The 19045-nt window shown below is 53.2% G+C and overlaps 2 protein-coding genes across 5 annotated transcripts; both read right to left on the bottom strand.

The window, feature by feature from the left end:
• Positions 1-485: 485 nt before the first annotated feature.
• SBK2 (SH3 domain binding kinase family member 2) lies at positions 486-11186 on the bottom strand. 4 transcript variants are annotated; one of them, XM_038527735.1, is made up of 5 exons: positions 11055-11186; positions 10340-10443; positions 3853-4107; positions 1954-2156; positions 486-1460 (listed from the first exon to the last, which is right to left on the bottom strand). In XM_038527735.1, the coding sequence occupies exons 3-5, from the start codon at positions 4103-4105 to the stop codon at positions 798-800; spliced, it is 1119 nt and encodes a 372-aa protein (XP_038383663.1). In that variant the 5' UTR covers positions 4106-4107; positions 10340-10443; positions 11055-11186; the 3' UTR covers positions 486-797. The 4 variants fall into 4 exon arrangements, with proteins under 4 accessions (XP_038383663.1, XP_038383664.1, XP_038383665.1 ...); XM_038527736.1 differs by lacking the exons at positions 10340-10443; positions 11055-11186 and adding an exon at positions 5044-5146; XM_038527737.1 differs by lacking the exons at positions 10340-10443; positions 11055-11186 and adding an exon at positions 4987-5105.
• SBK3 (SH3 domain binding kinase family member 3) lies at positions 6057-12283 on the bottom strand. Its single transcript, XM_038527739.1, has 4 exons — positions 11709-12283; positions 11055-11205; positions 10340-10542; positions 6057-8344 (listed from the first exon to the last, which is right to left on the bottom strand). Exons 1-4 carry the CDS (start codon positions 11751-11753, stop codon positions 7655-7657), a joined length of 1089 nt encoding a protein of 362 aa, XP_038383667.1. The 5' UTR covers positions 11754-12283; the 3' UTR covers positions 6057-7654.
• Positions 12284-19045: the final 6762 nt, after the last annotated feature.

Raw genomic sequence — 19045 nt, 5'->3', positions numbered from 1 at the left:
TGGGACCATTTTCTGCCACGTGCTCCATCTCTCTTCCTGACGGCACGCTGTCCAGTGTCCACCCATGTACACTGTCCTCCTCTTCCCCAAGCTGGCAGACCAGCTGCATCATGGAGGCCCAAGTACCAGATGAAGTTGGGTGAGAGAAGAGAGGGCACATTATCACGAGGGCGACGGCCAGGCATGTGGGCGGAAGACACAGGCTGAGGAGAAAGAAACCCACCAGGGAGGCCAGACAGGGACACAGAGGCAGCAGCACAAAACCAGATGGGTTCATTTATTGAGCAAATGTTTCCTGGCCCCTTCCTTCCCTTGGGTCAGGACTGCTCCAGCTACAGGAAGGCACATCACAGGACAGACCAGGTCCCTACCCCAACAGCAGGGTGCATGGAGGATCCATAGGGGCCTACCAGGACAGCTGGAAAGGGAGGAGCATCACGCGGGTGGCGGGGGGCGGGGGGGGGGTTAGCACCGGGAGCATGAGGGCAGTGGGGACTTGCTTGGGGCCTCATGCATGCTGAGGGCAGGCCTCACAGAGCAGGTGACGTGGAGGCATCCATGGTGTGCGGGAGGCAAAGGAGGGAGCCACAAGACTGCAGGCAAGGGGACGAACAGCAGGTGCCAAAGCCCTGGGGAGGACAAGGATGCAGAAGAGACATGCAGTGGTCTCTGCCCGACCCCCACCCCCCAGGCCATGGGAGGGACACAGGATGCCCTTGTGGGAAGTAAGGAAGGTATAAAGGAGAAAATGGGCAAAGGAGGAGCCAAAAAGCCCCCTCAAGAAGGCAGAGGTGACCTCAGGAGGTAGGGCCCACCCAGTTCCCTTCCTGAGTCTCCACAGCCAAGGTGGGCTCGGGCTGTCCCCCCAACTCTCCATCCTCCTCCTTGCCCCCCTCCTCCCCCTCTTCAGCTTCCTCCTTCCGCTGCCTCCAGGGACGCCCTAGGTAGCCCCGAATGGAGCTCACAGAGCACCTCTTCCGGGGGTGAGGGTCCAGCAGCCCCCACAGGAGACTGTCTGCCACAGGCGTCAGGCCGAACCAGGGCTGAGGACGGTCCTCGGGTTGGCGGGACGCCTGCCACATGAGGAAGTCCTCGTAGAAGGGGTCGGCCTCAGCCAGGGGCTGGTCCCAGGGGAAGTAGCCAGTGAGGAGGCAGAAGAGCAGGACCCCCAGCGCCCAAGCGTCCAGGGCAGGTTGGATGGGCAGGCCCTCGGGGAGGGGCGGGGGGCAGCAGAGCTCAGGGGCCGTGTAGGGGATGGGTGGCCCTGCCAGGCGCAGCAGAGTCCCCCGGGGCCTTGTGTGGCCAAAGTCGGTGAGCTTGACCTGCCGGCAGGCTGGGTCACACACCAGCACGTTCTCCGGCTTGATATCCCGGTACACCAGGCCGCGGGAGTGAATGTGCTCCAGGGCCGAGGCCAGCTGGGCCGCACAGCGCTGGACTGCCTGCTGCGGGAGGCCCACCTGTGGGGGAGTGGCATCAGGGCCTTCTGCCCCTCCCTGGGCAGCTGGCCCAGGGCTGAGGCCACAGAGCTGCTCCTCAGTCCTGGGGAGCCCAGGAGGATGAAGGGCCTCCACAGACGTGCCATGGGGAGGTCCAGTGGGACCCCCCTGAGGGCCAGTGGGACCCTGTGAGGGCTAGTGGGATCCACTGAGGGCCAGTGGGACCCTCTGAGGGCCAATGGGACCCTGTGAGCACCAGGCAGACCCTGTGAGACCCAGTATGACCCTCTGAGGGTTAGTATGACCCTGAGAGGGCTAGGGGGACCCTGTGAGGCACTGTGAACCCTGGGGAGGTCTAGTGTGATCCCCTTGAGGCCCACTGAACCTCAGTGAGGTCTGGGGGGAATCCACGGGGCCAGGCAAATCTCACTAGGGTATAGTGTTGGTTCTGTGGTGTCGGCGAACTCCAGAGAGGCCCAATGAGGGGCCCGCAGGGGCCTGCTCACCTACCCACCTTGGGCTGGATGAAGGTGATGAGGTCCCCATACAGGACAGGCTCCGTCAAGAAGCTGTAGGAGTCAGCTGACTCGATGCCAATGCCGTAGGCCGCTACTATAGCTGAATGCGCGCCCAATGAGAGGCCCACGCAGAACTCGTACAGGAAACCACGGAGAGAAGTGGAGGCCTTTGGGAGTTGCTTCAGTGCCAGAGTAGTGCCTGGGGGCAGCAGGGGCAGGTGCAGAGGGAGTGTGAGAGCCAAGGGTCTCCCTGTCCGCTCCCCTCCCCCCATCCCTCCCCAACCTGGGCTCTTTTCCACACGCCCTCGCCACCTCCTCCAAACCCTGCCTCCCTGCTGCACTACCAGAAACACAGCGTGGCCACGAAAACACTGCCAGTGGTAATTAATAATAATAATAATGCAGCATTTGGTGAGTTTGGCTCTGCTGTCTTGGAGCAGATGGAAGGGGAACTTCAAATGACCTCACGTTTGCCCAAAAGCCACTGTGAAGGCAGTAGCAGAAAAGATGCCCTGTCCTGGGGACTTGATCCTATCAAGGAATCATTGTGCAAATGATGTCCTGGAGTGTAAGTGCCCTGGAGGCAGGAACTCTGCTTTCTTCACCTGCTCACCTTCCTCATCAGGAAGGAGTGAGTGATGGAAAAAGGTCACCTCCTCCTCTGAAACACTGACTATTTTCCTTCCATTCCCCAGCTGGATGCACCAGTGCCTTTCCTAAGCATCTGGGACGCCCTGGACTTCCGCCATCATGGCACATGCCACCTTCTGTTTGATGGCATCTGTCCCTCTGCTGTGAGCTCTTGGCCCTGGCACCTCCCAGCCCAGGGACCGGCATCCAGAGGCTGAAGGAAGCATAGCCTTATTCCCCTCTTTATTGCTTATGCCCCCAAGTCCTGTGATGACCTGCATCTGGATCTCTTGCTCTTGGCATCTGTCTCTAATGTGGTCTGAACTGTGCCTCTCAAATCCACATGTGGAAGTCCTCACTGCCAGTTCTGCAGAATATAACTATTTGGAGACAGAGTCTTGGAAGTGCTAACATGAGGTCACTACAGGATGGGCTAACCCTGGTCCTCTGTGACTGGTGTCCTCACAAAAAGAGGAAACTGGACCCAGAAATGCCATGTGAACACAACGGGACGGGACGAGAGAGGCCCTGGGCGAAGCAGCCCTGCCCACACCTGGAGCCGGACTTCCGGCCTCCATCCAGGACCACGAAAAAACAAAGGTCTCAATGTCAGCCTCCACAGTGAGTGGGCTTTGCTGTGGCAGTCTGAGCACACTGGCACTTTCCCTGTCCACGCCGGAGCTCCTCCTTGAAGGCATGCCTCACGCATTCAGCTCTGGGTTCCAAGCACGAACCACTCAGGACAGGGCAGAGCCCCCAAGGTGGCCTTGTTAGGAGTGTCCTGAGATGACTGTGGCTCTGAGTTCCATCCATACTATGCCTGTCTCAGGGGAGGAACAGAGGATGTGTGCACACTTGGCAGGAAAGTATGAGTGGGGGGACCATGTGCTGCACAGCCACATGCACTGGTCTTGCTAAGTGTCTGGCAGAGGCCATGGCTCCGAATCATCCCCATGGTGACCGCTAAGCTAGCCACACATCAGGGCTATGGGGGAGGGGACTCAGTCCCCTTTCTCACAGGCAACTAGACCCATGTACAAATGCTTGGAGAATCACAGTTTTTACATAGAAGGAATCATCACCCACATTTTTGAATGAGGAGGCTGAGGCTCAGAGAGGATAGGGGAGATTCCCAAGAACACACAGCCCAGAAGGAGCAGAGGCAACACTTGATTCATGTTTAGACTCCTGCACCTTGGTCGGCATCTGTCCTGGCCCACCCCCCACCCACTGACCCTCCTGCATCTGTCTCCAGGCCCGGGTACCTTTCTGACGATGGGTGACCAGCAGGACCCGGCCAAAGCGGCCCTGGCCCAGGGGACGAACTTGCTGGTAGAGCTCATCCACCTCGGCTTGGACCAGGGTCTGGGCACTTAGCGCCATCATGTCCTCTAGCTCCAGGGCTGCCTCCTGGCCCTGCCGCAGCTCCTCTGCCGTGAGGCCCCCTAGGTTCTCCTCAGCCACGTTTTCAGCAGCCCCTGCCTCCACCTGTTCCTCATCTGACTGTCTGCCGGGCATCTCTGCAGGGCAGAGTAGAGACAATGACCCAGGGCCCAGGTCCTGCTAGGCCTGGGTCCCAAGGGAGGCGGCGCTGGGGGCCTGGACTCCTGAGTCTGAGGGAGGAGGGGGCTGGGGGCCTGGAATCCTGGGTCTGAGGGAGGAAGGGCTGGGGGCTCATTAGCACTTAACATTGTGACTCAGTCTCCCTCTTTGTTAGAGGTGTCTGAAGAGTGGGAAGACCAGTTGCTGGATGGGGTGAGGTCAAGCCTAAGGTCACAGATGTCTCTTGCCCCCGCCCCCACATCCTGGCACCACCCAATGGCCCAAGGGTGAAAGATGAACCAGATAACTCCAGACACCCCCCCAACTTGTTTCCAAAGCAAACAGACTTGGGCCCTGGGGGTGGATGAGTAGCCTCTTTCTCCTAAGAGCAAACAGGTGCTCTCTGCCTCCAGGGGCTGGGGAGGGCGGCTGTGCACACCAGGCCTTGGGGGGACGCCTGGGACCTGGATGGGAGGAAGCACTTGGGAGTGCCAAGTCCTTGAGACGCCTAGGTCCACCTCCTACAGCCTCAGCCCCTCCTCCCTCAGACCCAGGAGTCCAGGCCCCCAGTCCCTCCTCCCTCAGACCCTAGTGTGCAGGTCCCCCACCCCCTCCTCCCTCTGACCCAGGAGTCTGGACCACCAGCCCCTCCTCCCTCAGACCCAGTCCCCCAGCCCCTCCTCCATCAGACCAGCAGTCTGGACCATTAGCCAGTCCCTCTCCTGGAACCTTACACAACTCACACATCTCATGACTCCCAGACTCTGTTTCCCTAACACTCAACCAGTCAACAGCCTCCCTCTGAGGATCCCAGGACTTTGGCCAGCTGTGCGGCTTCACTATCAGGTGGTGCCCACCTCAGGCTGTTTAACCCTTGCCTCCTCCTGACCTGGGCTCCGGCCTCCAAACCTCACCTCCTCCAAAGCTTGCCTGACCCTTCGCTGCCTGCCGTGGTCAGTGCCCAGCACTAGATCCCATGCCAGCAGAGGCCTGCCCAGGAGCAGACCCCGCCCCCACCTAGGGGGTCTTAAGCCCCGCCCCAGCCCCGCCCCTTCCACCCCACTAGGGCCAGAGCGACATCGTGTGTTGACTCCTAGAACTGGCTACCGCCAGAAATAATGTCGCAGACCTAGGCCCCAGAGCCCCGTCCATTCTCAGACCCAGGCGTCCAGGCCCCAGCCCCGTCCTCCCTCAGACCCGGGAGTCCAGGCCCCCAGCCCCTCCTCCCTCAGACCCAGGAGTTCAGACTCCCAGGCCCTCCTCCCTCAGACCCTGGAGTCCAGGTTCCCCAGCCCCTCCTCCCTCAGACCCAGGAGTTCAGACCCCCAGGCCCTCCTCCCTCAGACCCTGGAGTCCAGGTTCCCCAGCCCTTCCTCCCTCAGACCCAGGAGTTCAGACCCCCAGGCCCTCCTCCCTCAGACCCTGGAATCCAGGTTCCCCAGCCCCTTCCTCCCTCAGACCCTGGAGTCCAGGCCCCCAGCCCCTTTCCAGGAGTCCAGGCCCCCAGCCCCTCCTCCCTCAGACCAGGAGTCCAGGCCCTTGTAGAAGATGAAATCACTTCTCTAGTTTGTCCCTGCCTTGACCCCACCCAGCTGCCCCATCAATGCCCCATTAACAGGTCAGACACAAGTGTTCCACGAGGGGTGTCCAGGGGATGGGACACTGGGGTCCTGTTTGGAGAAAGGATGAGACAACCAGATTCCAGAACGATGCAGTGAGAGATGATCTCAGACTTGGGGCAGAGGGGAAGCAGGTGGTGGAGCAACTGGGAGGAGTGGGGAGGGGAGGTCCGAGTTCGGAGTCTGCAGACTTCAGAGTTGGTGGGAGGGATAGGCGGGAACCCCTGGGTCTGATGGAGGAGAGGCTGTGGGCCTGGAATGATGCATCCCCTCCTGCGGTTACAGTAAGATGACGACTGTGAACACACTTAATTTTTAAAGAATAAACCTTTTATTTCAGAATAATTATTGATTTCCAGAACAGCTGGAAGGATTGTGCAGAGAACTGCCAGGCCGTCCCCAGCTCCCCAACAGGTTCGTATCTCACGCAGCCAATGGCATGTTTGTCCAAACAAAGAAATGGTGTCAGACACTAGACCCTGCCTGTCTTACCAGTGCTTCTGCTCTCCCAGGGTCTGATCCAGGGTGCCCCACTGTGCTTTAGTGAACCCACATTTTTAAGTCTAGAAAGTACATAGGACAGACTCCCCTGGAGGGAGCAGTTCCCTGTCCCCGACCCTGTGCTGGGGATGGGGCCATGACCCTGTGCTGGGGATGGGGCCATAGCGTCAGATGCCTGCCGCCCCTGCTCCGCAGATGTAAAATGTCCTGCTCTGAGCTGGAGGTGGCGGTGTGGGGCTGTGTGGGGCGGTGTGACGGCTCCGAGCTGGAGCAGGTGAGTATCAGCTCATCCGTACCAGCATGGAAAGCTGGCTCCGAGGCCCACAAAGCTGGGAAGATCACACACCTTGGTGGTCCAGGCTGATTGGAAGCTGGCACGGGGCACTTGTCATGTGCAAGAAGAACTGAAAGGATGTCGAAATGAGAAAAAAACAGAGGCTGGGGAACCCTGGGTGGCGCAGCGGTTTAGCGCCTGCCTTTGGCCCAGGACGCGATCCTGGAGACCCGGGATCGAATCCCACATCGGGCTCCCGGTGCATGGAGCCTGCTTCTCCCTCTGCCTATGTCTCTCTGCCTCTCTCTCTCTCTCTGTGTGACTATCATAAAAAAAAAAAAATTAAAAAAAAAAAAACAAAAAAAACAGAGGCTGTCCTGAACAGGTGGACAGGTGAGGCCGAAAAAGATGGGAGATATAGATCATCTGGGTACAAGATCCCAAGGGCCTGGGGACAGGCCACGTCTCAGAGGCATGGAGCTATGAGAAACACATTCTCAGAGGAGGACACTGGATTTGCAGATGACTGCTGGCAGGAAAATGTGTGCGTGTGTGTGTGTGTGTGTGTGGGGGGGTGGTCCAGAAAGGATGAATGACTTCCCAATGTCACTCCACTTTCCTGGAGCACAGGGAAATGGAAGAGGTAGAGGGTGAGGTTTCTATGGTGCTGGATCTTGAAAGCCCAGATTTAGTGCCGTGGACAGTGAGAGTCAACCAGGTCTCAGTGAGGAGTGACCCCATCAGAACTCCAAGATAGGCACTTAGCATGTGCCTGCACCGAGGAAATGCATCTGTAGGGGAAGCAGTGCCTTCCTTCAAGCAGACATATTCACAGCAGAAGGAAGAGGCAGAGTCCTTGACAGAGGAGAAGGCAGGAGCCCTGGACTCCAGGATCTGACGGAGGAGGAGCTGGGGTCCTGGACTCCCAGGTCTGAGGGAGGAGGACTCCCATGTCTTCAGTTGAGAGGGGCATTGTGTATCGCAGTCCAGCCCTCAGCAGGGAGAGTGCAACGTGTTCCATCTCTGTCCTCCTGGGAGCAGCTGTCTCCATCCAGGTGGCCAGGACGGGGAGGGCGGGTGCTGGGGGAGGGGCCGTTGGCCCAGGCTCTGACCACCTGTCCCATCACCTGGTCAGGGAGATCCCCTATCTGTCCCCATCCTCCTGCCATCTTTGTCATCCTCCTCTTCCTCCTCTGTCCACTCCTCTAGGGTTGCTTCCTGCTCTTCCTCCTCCTCCCCATCTTCACTAGATGTAACCCCCCAGCCCCCAGATCCCTCTCTGTTCCTCTCTAAACCCCAGTCATCCCCCAAGAAGTCCAGGACAGCCAGTGGGGGGCTCCTAGTCTCAGGATCCAGGTCTAGAAGCCCCTGGAGCAATGCCAGGGCTGGGGGTGCAAACTGGTCCCAAGGTGGGGGTGGTCGTGGTGGTTGGGGTCTGGTGGTCATCCAGCCAGCAAAGGCCTCAAATTCAGGGTCAGGGGCCAGTGCTACATCCCAAGGGAAACAAGCAGTGGCAGTGCAGAAGAGAAGCACCCCCAGGCCCCAGGAGTCCATAGCTGGTCGCAGGGGCAGGGTATCAGGTGGCAGCAGGAGGCAGAGCTCTGGGGGGGCAGAGGGCAGTGGCCCTGGTGGTGCAGGGGTCGCACTCCCCTCAGGCCGAGTCAGACCCAGGTCACCTAGGGCCACACGGCTGCAGACGGGGTCAAAGACCAGAACATTGTCTGGCTTGACATCTGCATGGACCAGCCCCCGGCTGTGGAGAAAGTCCAGGGCTCCAGCCAGCTGGGCCATCACCCGCTTCACCAGAAGCTCTGGGAGGCCCTGGAGTCAAGGAGAGATGAAGGTCAGGTGCCCTGGCTCCTTCTTTAGTTCGTTTCTTAGGGCTCAAGAATTCAGAACCTCAGACCAATGGCTACCTCTAGTGTCCCTCAGCCTTCTCCAGATCAACCTCAGCCACAACCTGCTGCTAACTCTGCACTCCAGCCCCCAGTATGTTGTCACTGGAACTCCAGACTGAATCAGAAGCTCTTTTAGCTTCCACCAAGCTTTCTCCTCACGCTAACACTCAAATCCCCTCCTCACATTTCTTATCTCTTGCCTGATCACCCAGATCTCCAATGGGAACCCAAATCTCATACTTAATCCTAATTTTTGTTCCTTGGTCTCTAACTCACACACCATTCTGAAGTCATTTTACTGACTTCATCATTGGATTGATAAATCTATCCATCCAGCTAGCTAGGCAGCTAGACAGCAATCCATCCATCAAACCACTCATCCATTCAGCAGTCTACACAACAGGGTTTCTGCTTAACATCCATTCTACCAGCCAGTCAGAAACCCAATAATGTTTTCAATTATTTAATATCCAAAATCTATCCATTAATTCTTCCTTGCTTCCTTCCATTTAGCTACCATGCATTCCATCCAGCCAGCCATCCATCTACCCACCCATCAATCCATCTTTTCATCTATCCACCATCCACCCATCTTTCCATCCATCCATCCACTCACCCACCAACCATTCCACCCATCTTTCCATCCACCCACTCACCCATCCACCCATCTTTCCATCTATCTGTCTATCCACCCATCCACCCACCCATCAATCCACCCATCCACCCATCTTTCCATCCATCCATCTATCTCTACCCATTCATCTATCTCCCTCCCTTCTTTATTCCCCTCTGTTTATCTCCAACCCTATCTCAAATCCAAAATTTATTTACTGGGGATCCCTGGGTGGCGCAGAGGTTTGGCACCTGCCTTTGGCCCAGGGCACGATCCTGGAGACCCGGGATCGAGTCCCACGTCGGGCTCCCGGTGCATGAAGCCTGCTTCTCCCTCTGCCTGTGTCTCTGCCTCTCTCTCTCTCTGACTATCATAAATAAATCAAAAATTTTTAAAAAATTTATTTCTTTAGGGACACCTGGGTGGCTCAGCAATTGGGCGTCTGCCTTCGGCTCAGGGCGTGGTCCCAGATTCCGGGATGGAGTCCCACATCGGGCTCCCTGCAAGGAGCCTACTTCTCCCTCTGCCTATGTCTCTACCTTCTCTCCGTGTCTCTCATGAATAAATAAATGAAATCTTAAAAAAAAAAAAAAACTATTTCTAAAGATGGCCCCACCCCTAGTCTCCAAACTCATGTACTCTCAGAATTTCATGGATTCAGTCTTCACCTGGTCTTCTCACCAAAAAGAACTTCATTACAGCCAATCTTCAACTTATTCCATATACTTACCCTTAACCATCCCTGTCTCACTCTGCAACTTCATCCATGCTTTTCACACCCACTACCAATCTATAATCAACTCACTCAACTTCACCCATGACCATGCTCCCAATCCCAGGGCTAACTAAAATCCCACCCCTAACCTCATTCTCAACCCCAATTCCAAGCCTGTGCCCATGCAAACTTGTGTTGGAATGGTTGAGTGGGTTAGGTTAGGGTTAGGCATGGGATTGCATCAAGAGTTAGAAATAAAGGGACGCCTGAGTGGCTCAGTGGTTGAGCATCTGCCTTCAGCTCAGGGTGTGATCCTGGAGTTCTGGGATCGAGTCCCATATTGAGCTCCCTGAAAGGAGCCTGCTTCTCCCTCTGCCTATGTCTCTGCCTCTCTCTTTCTGTGTCTCTCGTGAATAAATAAATAAAATCTTTAAAAAAGAGAGAGAGAGAAATAAGGAGGGTGTCTGGGGGCTTAGAGCAGAGCTACGTTGAGCACTGATTTGGATGTCAGGATTAGACATAGGAACGGGGTAGGGACAGAGTTGTACATGGGATAAGCAGTCCTGACCTTTGCTCCCTACCCGCCTCACCTGTTCTTGCAGCATCCCGCTGAGGTCCCCATATGGTGCGTACTCCTGGGCGAAGGCAAAGTGTCGGGGGGTCTGCAAGGGTCCTTCCAGGGTCTGGAGTAAACCTGGGTGTGATGAGACACAGCGGCCCACACAGAACTCTCTCAGGAAGGTACTTCTCAGGACCGAGTCCCGACGCAGGAGCTTCAGAGCCACAGCAGAACCTGCCATGGAGATGGGTGCAGAAGGGAATTCAGGGAGCTCTGATCTTGCTGTGGGGCCTTAGGCAAACTGCTCAACCTCTTGGAACCTCAGATATTTTGTGTGTAAAACAAGAGTGGCAGCGTATAGTGCCTGACCTCTCTCCGCTTCCAGTTTGTCCTTGTGTGAAGTCGGGGTTGAAGGTGACCTTCCCTGAGGACTCCCTATTCTGCTGTGTGGCCTTGCACAACTGCCTGACCCTCTTTGAGCCTCAGTTTTCTCTTGAATAGAGTAGGTGACATGGTGACTTGGGTTCCAATCCAAGTTGCACTCCTCCCTTGCTGTGTGACCTCAAGCAAGGCTCTCACCTTCTTTGGGTTAACTCTGTTTATTAGAAGATCAGAAAGCTCTTAACTTTCCAAGAGCCCCCATCAAGGATTCCCATCATCTCCTGGGGATGTTCCCAGCCTCAGTAGCTTCTGAGAACCCTATTATGGGGAAGTTCTGGAGTCTGCCCTTGGGTGGCCAAACTCACCTCCTTGGCGAGGCCGGGCAAGGAGTACGCGGCCATAGGAGCCAGAGCCGAGCTCTCGGATGAGGCGGTACTGGACACGCAGATTCCTCACTGGGGTCACCCTGGTGGCTGTCAGCTCCACAAGCCGTTGGAGGGCCGTAGCTGTGTCCTCCTGGAGGAAAGGAGCAGAGGTGGGGAAGGGGTATGTGTGGGGGCCACCGCAAACAGCGGGTCCAGCCCAGGACTGAGTTGGGGTGCCAGGGTGATAGGGTCATTGTCCTCAGGGAGGAGGATGAGTCACAATGACTCACCGGCCTCGGGCCACCTGTTTTTGTGTCCTGGCAGGGTTAGGGGTGATTGTGTCAAAGACCCTGCCCACCACCTTCTGTGAGAACCCCCAGGAGCCCCTGGCCCCTGCTGCAATTGCTTCCTCAGCTGACACAACCCCCACTGTCTACTCTGTCCCTGTGCTTCCCACTCTGTTTCTGAGGCCACTGCCCTGGAGGCTTCGGTCTTGCTCTGTGTTCTCGGGTTTGTGTTACTCTGGGTCTCTGCTGTTGCTCTATTTCCCTGTCTTCTCCATTTCTCTCTGTGTGTTTGTTCACTGTCCCTCTTCATGACTCTTTCTGACTCTGTTTCTCTGTCTCTCTCTTTCCCTTGTCTCCCACCTCTCACCTCTGGGTCCCCATCCTCAGGGTTCTTGGGCTCCCTGAGCTCCATTTCAGAGTCCCTGGCGTCAGCTGGCCCCTGAGCGAGCACCCCCTTACTAGGCCCACCAAGTCCTGCTGCACCTCTCAGATCCTCACCCCACAGAGCCAAGGTACAAAGCCTATCTGAAGGATCTGCCTCAGTCTCCCTCTGCCTGTTGGAGCCAGAGGATTTCTCTGCCGTCCTCTGCCGGACTCCTGCCTCCTTGTGAGCCCGGGTGTCTGTGTGTCCCTCTGTACTGTCCTGTCAATCTCCCGGCCCACACCTCCTTCCTGATTATCTTCCTTCCACTGTCTGTCTCCACCACCCTCCCTGTCCCAGCTCTCAGATCTCTTGGTGGGTCTCCCGATGCTGTGTCTCATCCTCACACTGTCCCCACCATCTGTCACTCAGGATATTCCACACTGTTCCCTGCCCTCCCCGTTTACTACTTGTCTGCTTGGTTTCGCTCTGGCCTGCTCTCCTGAGTATCTCTCTGTCTCCCTCCTCCTGTCTTTGTTCCTGACTCTCTCTCACAGCCTTTGTCCCTCCTTCTCTGGGCCGGAGACAGGGGTGTGTGTGACAGCTCAGAGACATCCTGTCCCCCGCCACCCCTCCCTCACCCCCTCTGACCCGCTGTCCCCCTCCCTCCCCCTTCCAAACTTAGACCAGCTTGGACTCTGGGCTCTGGTCCCAGGACAGAGGGGACAAAACATATTGTGAACCCCCAAGGGCCAGGCCTGAAGGCAGTGAGAAAGGGGAGACGGTGCCCCTTCACATACCTTACATGGGATGGGAGACCCAGAGGTCCATGCTTTCTGTCCTCCTCCATGGGATGGGAGTCTGGCCTCCTGGAACTGGGAAGACAGTTCACAAAGCACTGTTCTGTAACACCAAATTCCCATCCCCAGACCCTTCCTCCCTGACCAAGAGTCCCAGCCCCTCCCTCAGACCCGGGAATCCAGGCCTCAGCCCCTCCTCCCTCAGACCCTGAAGTCCAGACCCCCAGCCCCCCTCCCTCATACCCAGGAGTCCAGACCCCCAGCCCCCCTCCCACAGACCCAGGAGTTTAGACCCCAGCCCCCCTCCCTCAAACCCAGGAGCCCAGACCCCCAGCCCCCCTCCCTCATACCCAGGAGTCCAGGTTCCCAGCACCCCTCTGTCATACCCAGGAGTCCAGGCCCCTAACCCCTCCTCCCTCAGACCCAGGAGCTCTAATAGCCAAAAGATGCATTGAGGAAAATAACTTATTTCGTGTTCTCGGCACTTGGCCTGAGACTGTTTCTGGGCAAAGGCTGGAATCGGGCTTTGCCCTGGATCCTCCCAGCCATCCAGAAAGAGTGGGTATTTATCCCCAGTTTACAGAGCAGGAAACTGAGGTTGTAATCTGGGATCTCCTTACCCAAGGTCAGAGCAGGAGGAGGTGTCTGGTGGGACCTGCGCCAGGTCTGAGTGACTCACAGCCCTGAGTTCTGCCCAATTTGGTTTCACTACTACTACAACCCTGCTATTAATAAAGACAGCAAGGATGCTATCCAGACTCTGGAAGGATCCCAGGGAAATTGGCTACAATGTTGCCCCTGGGAACGCAGGCAGGCAGTAGAGCAGGTGACAGAGAAAGGACTTCCTTTGCTCTTTGATTTTTGGGGGGTTTGATGGTGAAAAGTTCTGCAAATGTGCAGAAAAGTCAAAAGAACCTCAGAGTGACCACCCTTCATTGTGCTGACCAGACTTCACATGTTGACTTTTTCCAATATTCTCTTTATCTCTGTTTTCTTTGGGGTAGGGGGGGATGAAGTATTTCAAAGTAAATTACAGCCTCCTGAGATGTTTTTGGGTGAAATGGTATGATGCCTGGTGCTTGTTTTAAGGTATTCCAGCAAGAGAAAATCCAAAAATGTGTGCAGGGTAGGGTAAAAGAAATGCTGTGATAGGAACAGCATTCACCTTGCAAAGTGCAAATAAGGGGATTCCTTTTACTCTTTATTTTTGGTTATGCTGGACATTTTTCCTCATAAAAAGCTAAATATAAAATACACTATAGATGTCGTGAGAAATTATTGCAATGCTGAGATCTACATCTCTGTGAAAGTAAGGATAATTTCCAGCCCTACTGTAGTGCCATATCAGTCGCATCTAGAGGCATCAGCAGCAATTTCTGAAAACCAGCTGATACCCAGTCCTATTCTGTTTACCCCAATTTGTCCAGATAAGTCCTATGTTGCTGGTGTAGTTGGGTCAATGATCAATGTCAACACATGGCTTTGGGGGAACTTTTTATTGCTGAGCCTTTTTTACTCTTTGAATTTTTTAAAAGTTTTTGTTTGTTTATTTATTCATAGAGACACAGAGAGAGAGGCAGAGACACAGACAGAGGGAGAAGCAGGCTCCATGCAGGGAGCCCCATGCGGGACTCAACCCCTGGTCTCCAGGATCACACCCTGGGCTGAAGGCAGCGCTAAGCCACTGCGCCACCAGGGCAGCCCCCCTCCCGCCCCTGCCCTCCCCCTTTTTTGCACTGCACATGTCACCTATTCAAAAAAACAAAATTAAGGATGCCTGGGTGGCTCGGTGGTTGAGCATCTGCCTTCAATTCAGGTCATGATCCCAGGGTCCTGGGATCGAGTCACACATAAGGCTCCCTGTGAGGAGCCTGCTTCTCCCTCTGCCTATGTCTCTACCTCTCTCTCTCTGTGTCTCTCATGAATAAATAAATAAAATATTTTTTAAAAAACTAAACTAAAATGATTAAATGCAATGATGACTATTCAATTTTTCTCAGATGCCAGATGCCAGGTATGACTTTTTTTTTTTTTTTTTTTTTTTAAATTCAAGACTTTGTGGAATCCTCCCTACAAGCCCTGGATGAGTAGAATGATGGTTTCCAATGTACTGATGGGGAGACTGAGGCAGGGAGCAGCAGAGGCGTTAGCCAGCAGGCAGTGAGAGGCAGACGCAGGATTCTATGAGGATTTCTGGGGATTCCAGGCCACTGTCTCTCCTCTGCCCAGGCAGCCTGAGAGACCCCTGGTGTCTGACCGGAGCTGAGTTCCTCCCCTGGGGACTCGGGGCCGCAGGGACTGCAAAGCAGTCAGAAGGTCAGGCTGCAGAGCCACCTGGGTCTTCTGGGAGGAGAGTGAGAGGGGACACTGCAGGCCTCTGGCCCTCCCCAGCCCCCTGAGAGGCTCACTGATGATCCGGGGAGCTTTGCACCTCCCCATTTAGCAACGCTGCTCCACAGGGTCACCCGGAGTGACCTGGAGAAGGCAGATGTAGGCAGGGGAGGCTCCAGCTCTGACCCTGTGATGCACACACCCCTCATTAGACTTAGCCTCTGGGCCTCCCGCCTGCCCTCTTCCGTGCCTCCTGCCCGCCAGTCCCCAAGGGCTCTTCCAGTGACGGTCTTTGTTCATCTCTCCTGGCCAAATGAATGCTCCCTGACAAGCCTCCAACTGCCCCCATACCTCAGTTTCCTCCCTATGAAATGAGAGTAATTGCGGGTTCTACACAGAGCCTTATTGTCAAAGAAACATTTAACACTTATAATCTATGATACATTTATAATATAGTATATGTTGTATGTAACATATTAATGAATGTAATATATATCACCTTGTATATCATTATATTATGTATTTATATACCATCTCATAATATGTAATAGAGTATGTATCTTATGTGTTTTATATAAATCTTAAAGATTTTATTTTAAAAAAATCTCTACACCTGGCTATCCCTGGGTGGCGCAGCGGTTTGGCACCTGCCTTTGGCCCAGGGCGTGATCCTGGAGACCCGGGATCGAGTCCCACAGCAGGCTCCTGGCATGCAGCCTGCTTCTCCCTCTGCCTGTGTCTCTGCCTCTCTCTCTGTGTGTCTTTCATGAATAAATAAATAAAATCTTAAAAAAAAAATCTCTACACCCAATGTGGGACTCGAACTCATGATCCCAATATCGGGAGCCACATGCTCCACTGACTAAGCCAGCTGGATGCCCCTATTACTTATATATTTTATATTTTTTCCAAATAAATTTAACGAATGAAATAGATGGAAAGCTCACATAAAAAACAAACAAATGAAAATGAAAACATATTTGTCCAACCATCTGGGATGCAGCAAAAGCAGTCGGAAGAGGGAAGTACATAGCAATACAGGCCTACCTCAAGACACAAAAAAAGTCTCAATTACACAACCTAATCCTATACCTAAAGGAGCTAGAAAAGAAGAAGCAAACAAGCATAAAGCCGGCAGGAGAAGGGAAATAATAAAGATGAGACCACAAATAAATAATACAGAAACAACAACAAAACACTAGAGTAGAATAACAAAAAGAAGAGCTGGGACATCAAACTAAGTAAAAAAATGGATCAAGCCCTAGCCAGACTTATCAACAAGAAAAGAGAAAGGACCTAAATAAATAAAATCCCAAATGCGAGAGGGTATAGCTACACCACAAAGGAAAACATTTATAAGAGAATACGATGAAAAACTATATGCCAGCACACTGGGAGACCTGAAAGAAATGGATAAATCCCTAGAAATGTACAAACTACCAACACTGGTTATGCATCTGCCTTGGCTCAGGGCGTGATCCTGGGTCCTGGGATCAAGTCCCGCATTGAGCTCCCCACAGGGAGCCTGCTTCTCCCTCTGCCTATGTCTCTGCCTCTCTCTGTGACTCTCATGAATAAATAAATAAAATATTTTTAAAATATATATATTTTACTAAATAAAATAATAGATGAACACTCAGCACAGCACCTAGAATAGAGTGCTTGCTTAATGATATTAATATTCACAAATGCTCTGATGGTGGCGTAGACAACGGCACTGTTCTGTGGGCTTTACAGACCTGGACGGGAATCACACTTAATCCTCATGGTCTACATGGGACCTAGGCGCTGTTGCTTTCCGAGGCTCGGACAGGCCACACGTGTCAGCCTTCACTACACCTGACACAGCACACAGCTGCACAAAACCTTGCTATAGCTCCTCATGGAATGGAATGTTTTAGCCATACACACACCAGATATATCCCAAATAGGGATGCCTGGGTGGCTTAGCGGTTGAGCGTCTGCCTTTGGCCCAAGATGTGATCCTGGAGTCCTGGGATCAAGTCCCACGTCGGGCTCCCTGCATGGAACCTGCTTTTCCTTCTGCCTGTATCTCTGCCTCTCTCTCTCTCTCTCATAAATAAATAAAATCTTAAAAAAAAAGAAATATCCCAAATAATATAATGAGCACCTACATGCCTACCCCTGTCCAGTTGAAGAAAGAGAACTTTTCTACTATAATTGGAACCAGTGGTATACTTACTCCTCTCTAAATCTTTCTAGTCCCTTCCTGATGTAACCACTATCACGAAGGAGGTATTTATTATTCATTTTTTAAAAATGCACTTGCTACAATATGTATAAACACATAGCTGCTATAGGGGATCACCTTGCACGTGGTTAAAACTAAAAATTAAAAAAAAAGAATCTTCTCACACATGTTGTCTTGTGCTAAAGGGCACACTTTGCTACTGCCATGTGCTCTCCAAAGGTGGTTCTATCTGGCATTGACTGTTTATTCTCATTTTTTTTGAGTTCGTAGGCCCCTCTGAGAATCTGAAGAAAGCCATCGAGACTTGCACTAATTCAGAAGACACTAGCCACGTGTGGCTCTTCAGCACTTGAAACGTGGCTGGTTCAAATCAAGAACTCCTGTGAGTGTAAAACACGACCATGAATTTCAAAGACTTACCACGAAAAAGAGAATGTAAGCTATCTCACTGATGACTTTTTTTTTTAAAAAAAAGCTTTTATTTATTCATGAGAGACACACAGAGAGAGGCAGAGACATAGGCAGAGGGAGAAGCAGGCTCCCTACAGGGATCCCAATACGGGACTCTATCCCAGGACCACAGGGATCACAACCCGAGCCAAAGGCAGATGCTCAACCACTGAACCACCATGCATTTGGCTGATGACTTTTATATTAATTATAAGATGACATGATAATGTTTTGGATATACGGTCACTTGCAGTATTCGTGTATTTTGGATTTGCAAACTGGACTACCCATTCAAAAGTTCCTGTAGTCCTCAAATGAATGTCACAGCACTCTGGTGGGCATGTGCTGGGCGTCAAAAAATTTGAGCTGTCTGTGGTTGCACAAGGGGACCCTCTGCCTTCTTGTTTCACCTCTCACCCTGGAAACAAGTGTCCTTTCTGCAGCCTGGTTAGTGCCATGCTTTCAATATATATTAGGTAAGGTGTCTTTAAACAGAACACAAATTGTGGCACCTGGGTGGTTCAGTGGTTGAGCATCTGCCTTCGGCTCAGGTCATGATCCCAGGGTCCTGGGATTGAGTTCCACATTGGGCTCCCGGCAAGGAGCCTGCTTCTCCCTCTGCCTGTGTCTCTGCCTCTTTTTCTGTGTCTCTAATGAATAAATAAATAAAATCCTTAAAAGACTCCAAAAAACAGAACACATGTCAAATAAGGTTACACATTGAGGAAGGTTAAGGAAAATACTGTGACAAAGGCTCACAGGAATCCAACCCTGTACTTCCCCCAGGGGCAGCGGTTCCATATTCATCAAGTCAGTATTCACTGACTTTATAGATTGTAGCCACCAGGAAGAAGGATAATCAAGTATCCTGAGTGACTAGAATAAGGAAGATATACTGTATTGAACAAATTAAGCCTCAAAATGATTTTTACCTTGTTTCTTTTTTACTTTTGGGAAAATTGATGCACAGTTTGGCAGATAGCATACAGGGTGACAGACCCTGATAGATCTCTCAAGAAGGCCATGGGTTGAAAATCGGTGCATTATCAGTGTTCCCTGTGCTACGCCAAGGGATCCTAGCCAAGATCCCTCATGCATGTGGACCATAACCCCACCATTCTCCCGGCCTCTGGTGTCTCTCCCTACAGTGTCTCACTCACCACCCCAAAAGCATCTAACAGTCAGAGACAACATGTGTCCCTCTCCTCAGTAGCTTCCCGTGGCTCCCTACTACCCTTAGGATAGCATCCAAGCTCCCTAGCCTGGCCTCTAAGCGCTTCTGGAGCTGGCACCTGCTGCATCTTATCTGCCACCCCGCCCTGTCTCACCCGACACTCCAGTCACACCGGGGGACTCACAGTTCCCTGGAGCACCCTGGACTCTCTCTCCCTCTCCTCAGGAAATGTGTGTGAGACGAGAGACTGACGGGTGGCCGGAGTGCATTTGTAATGGCTTCGTAAATCCCGCGTGATTAACGATAATTATAGCTAGCATTTACTGAACTCTGTGTATTACCAGCCGCTGTGCTAATCCTCACAGCAGCCGGGAAA

This window comes from Canis lupus, chromosome 1 (genome assembly GCF_011100685.1).
Source record: "Canis lupus familiaris isolate Mischka breed German Shepherd chromosome 1, alternate assembly UU_Cfam_GSD_1.0, whole genome shotgun sequence".
NCBI classification, from domain to species: Eukaryota; Metazoa; Chordata; class Mammalia; order Carnivora; family Canidae; genus Canis; species Canis lupus.
The sequence above is the reverse complement of the archived record's forward strand: the minus strand, read 5'-3'. Positions and strand labels throughout refer to the sequence as shown.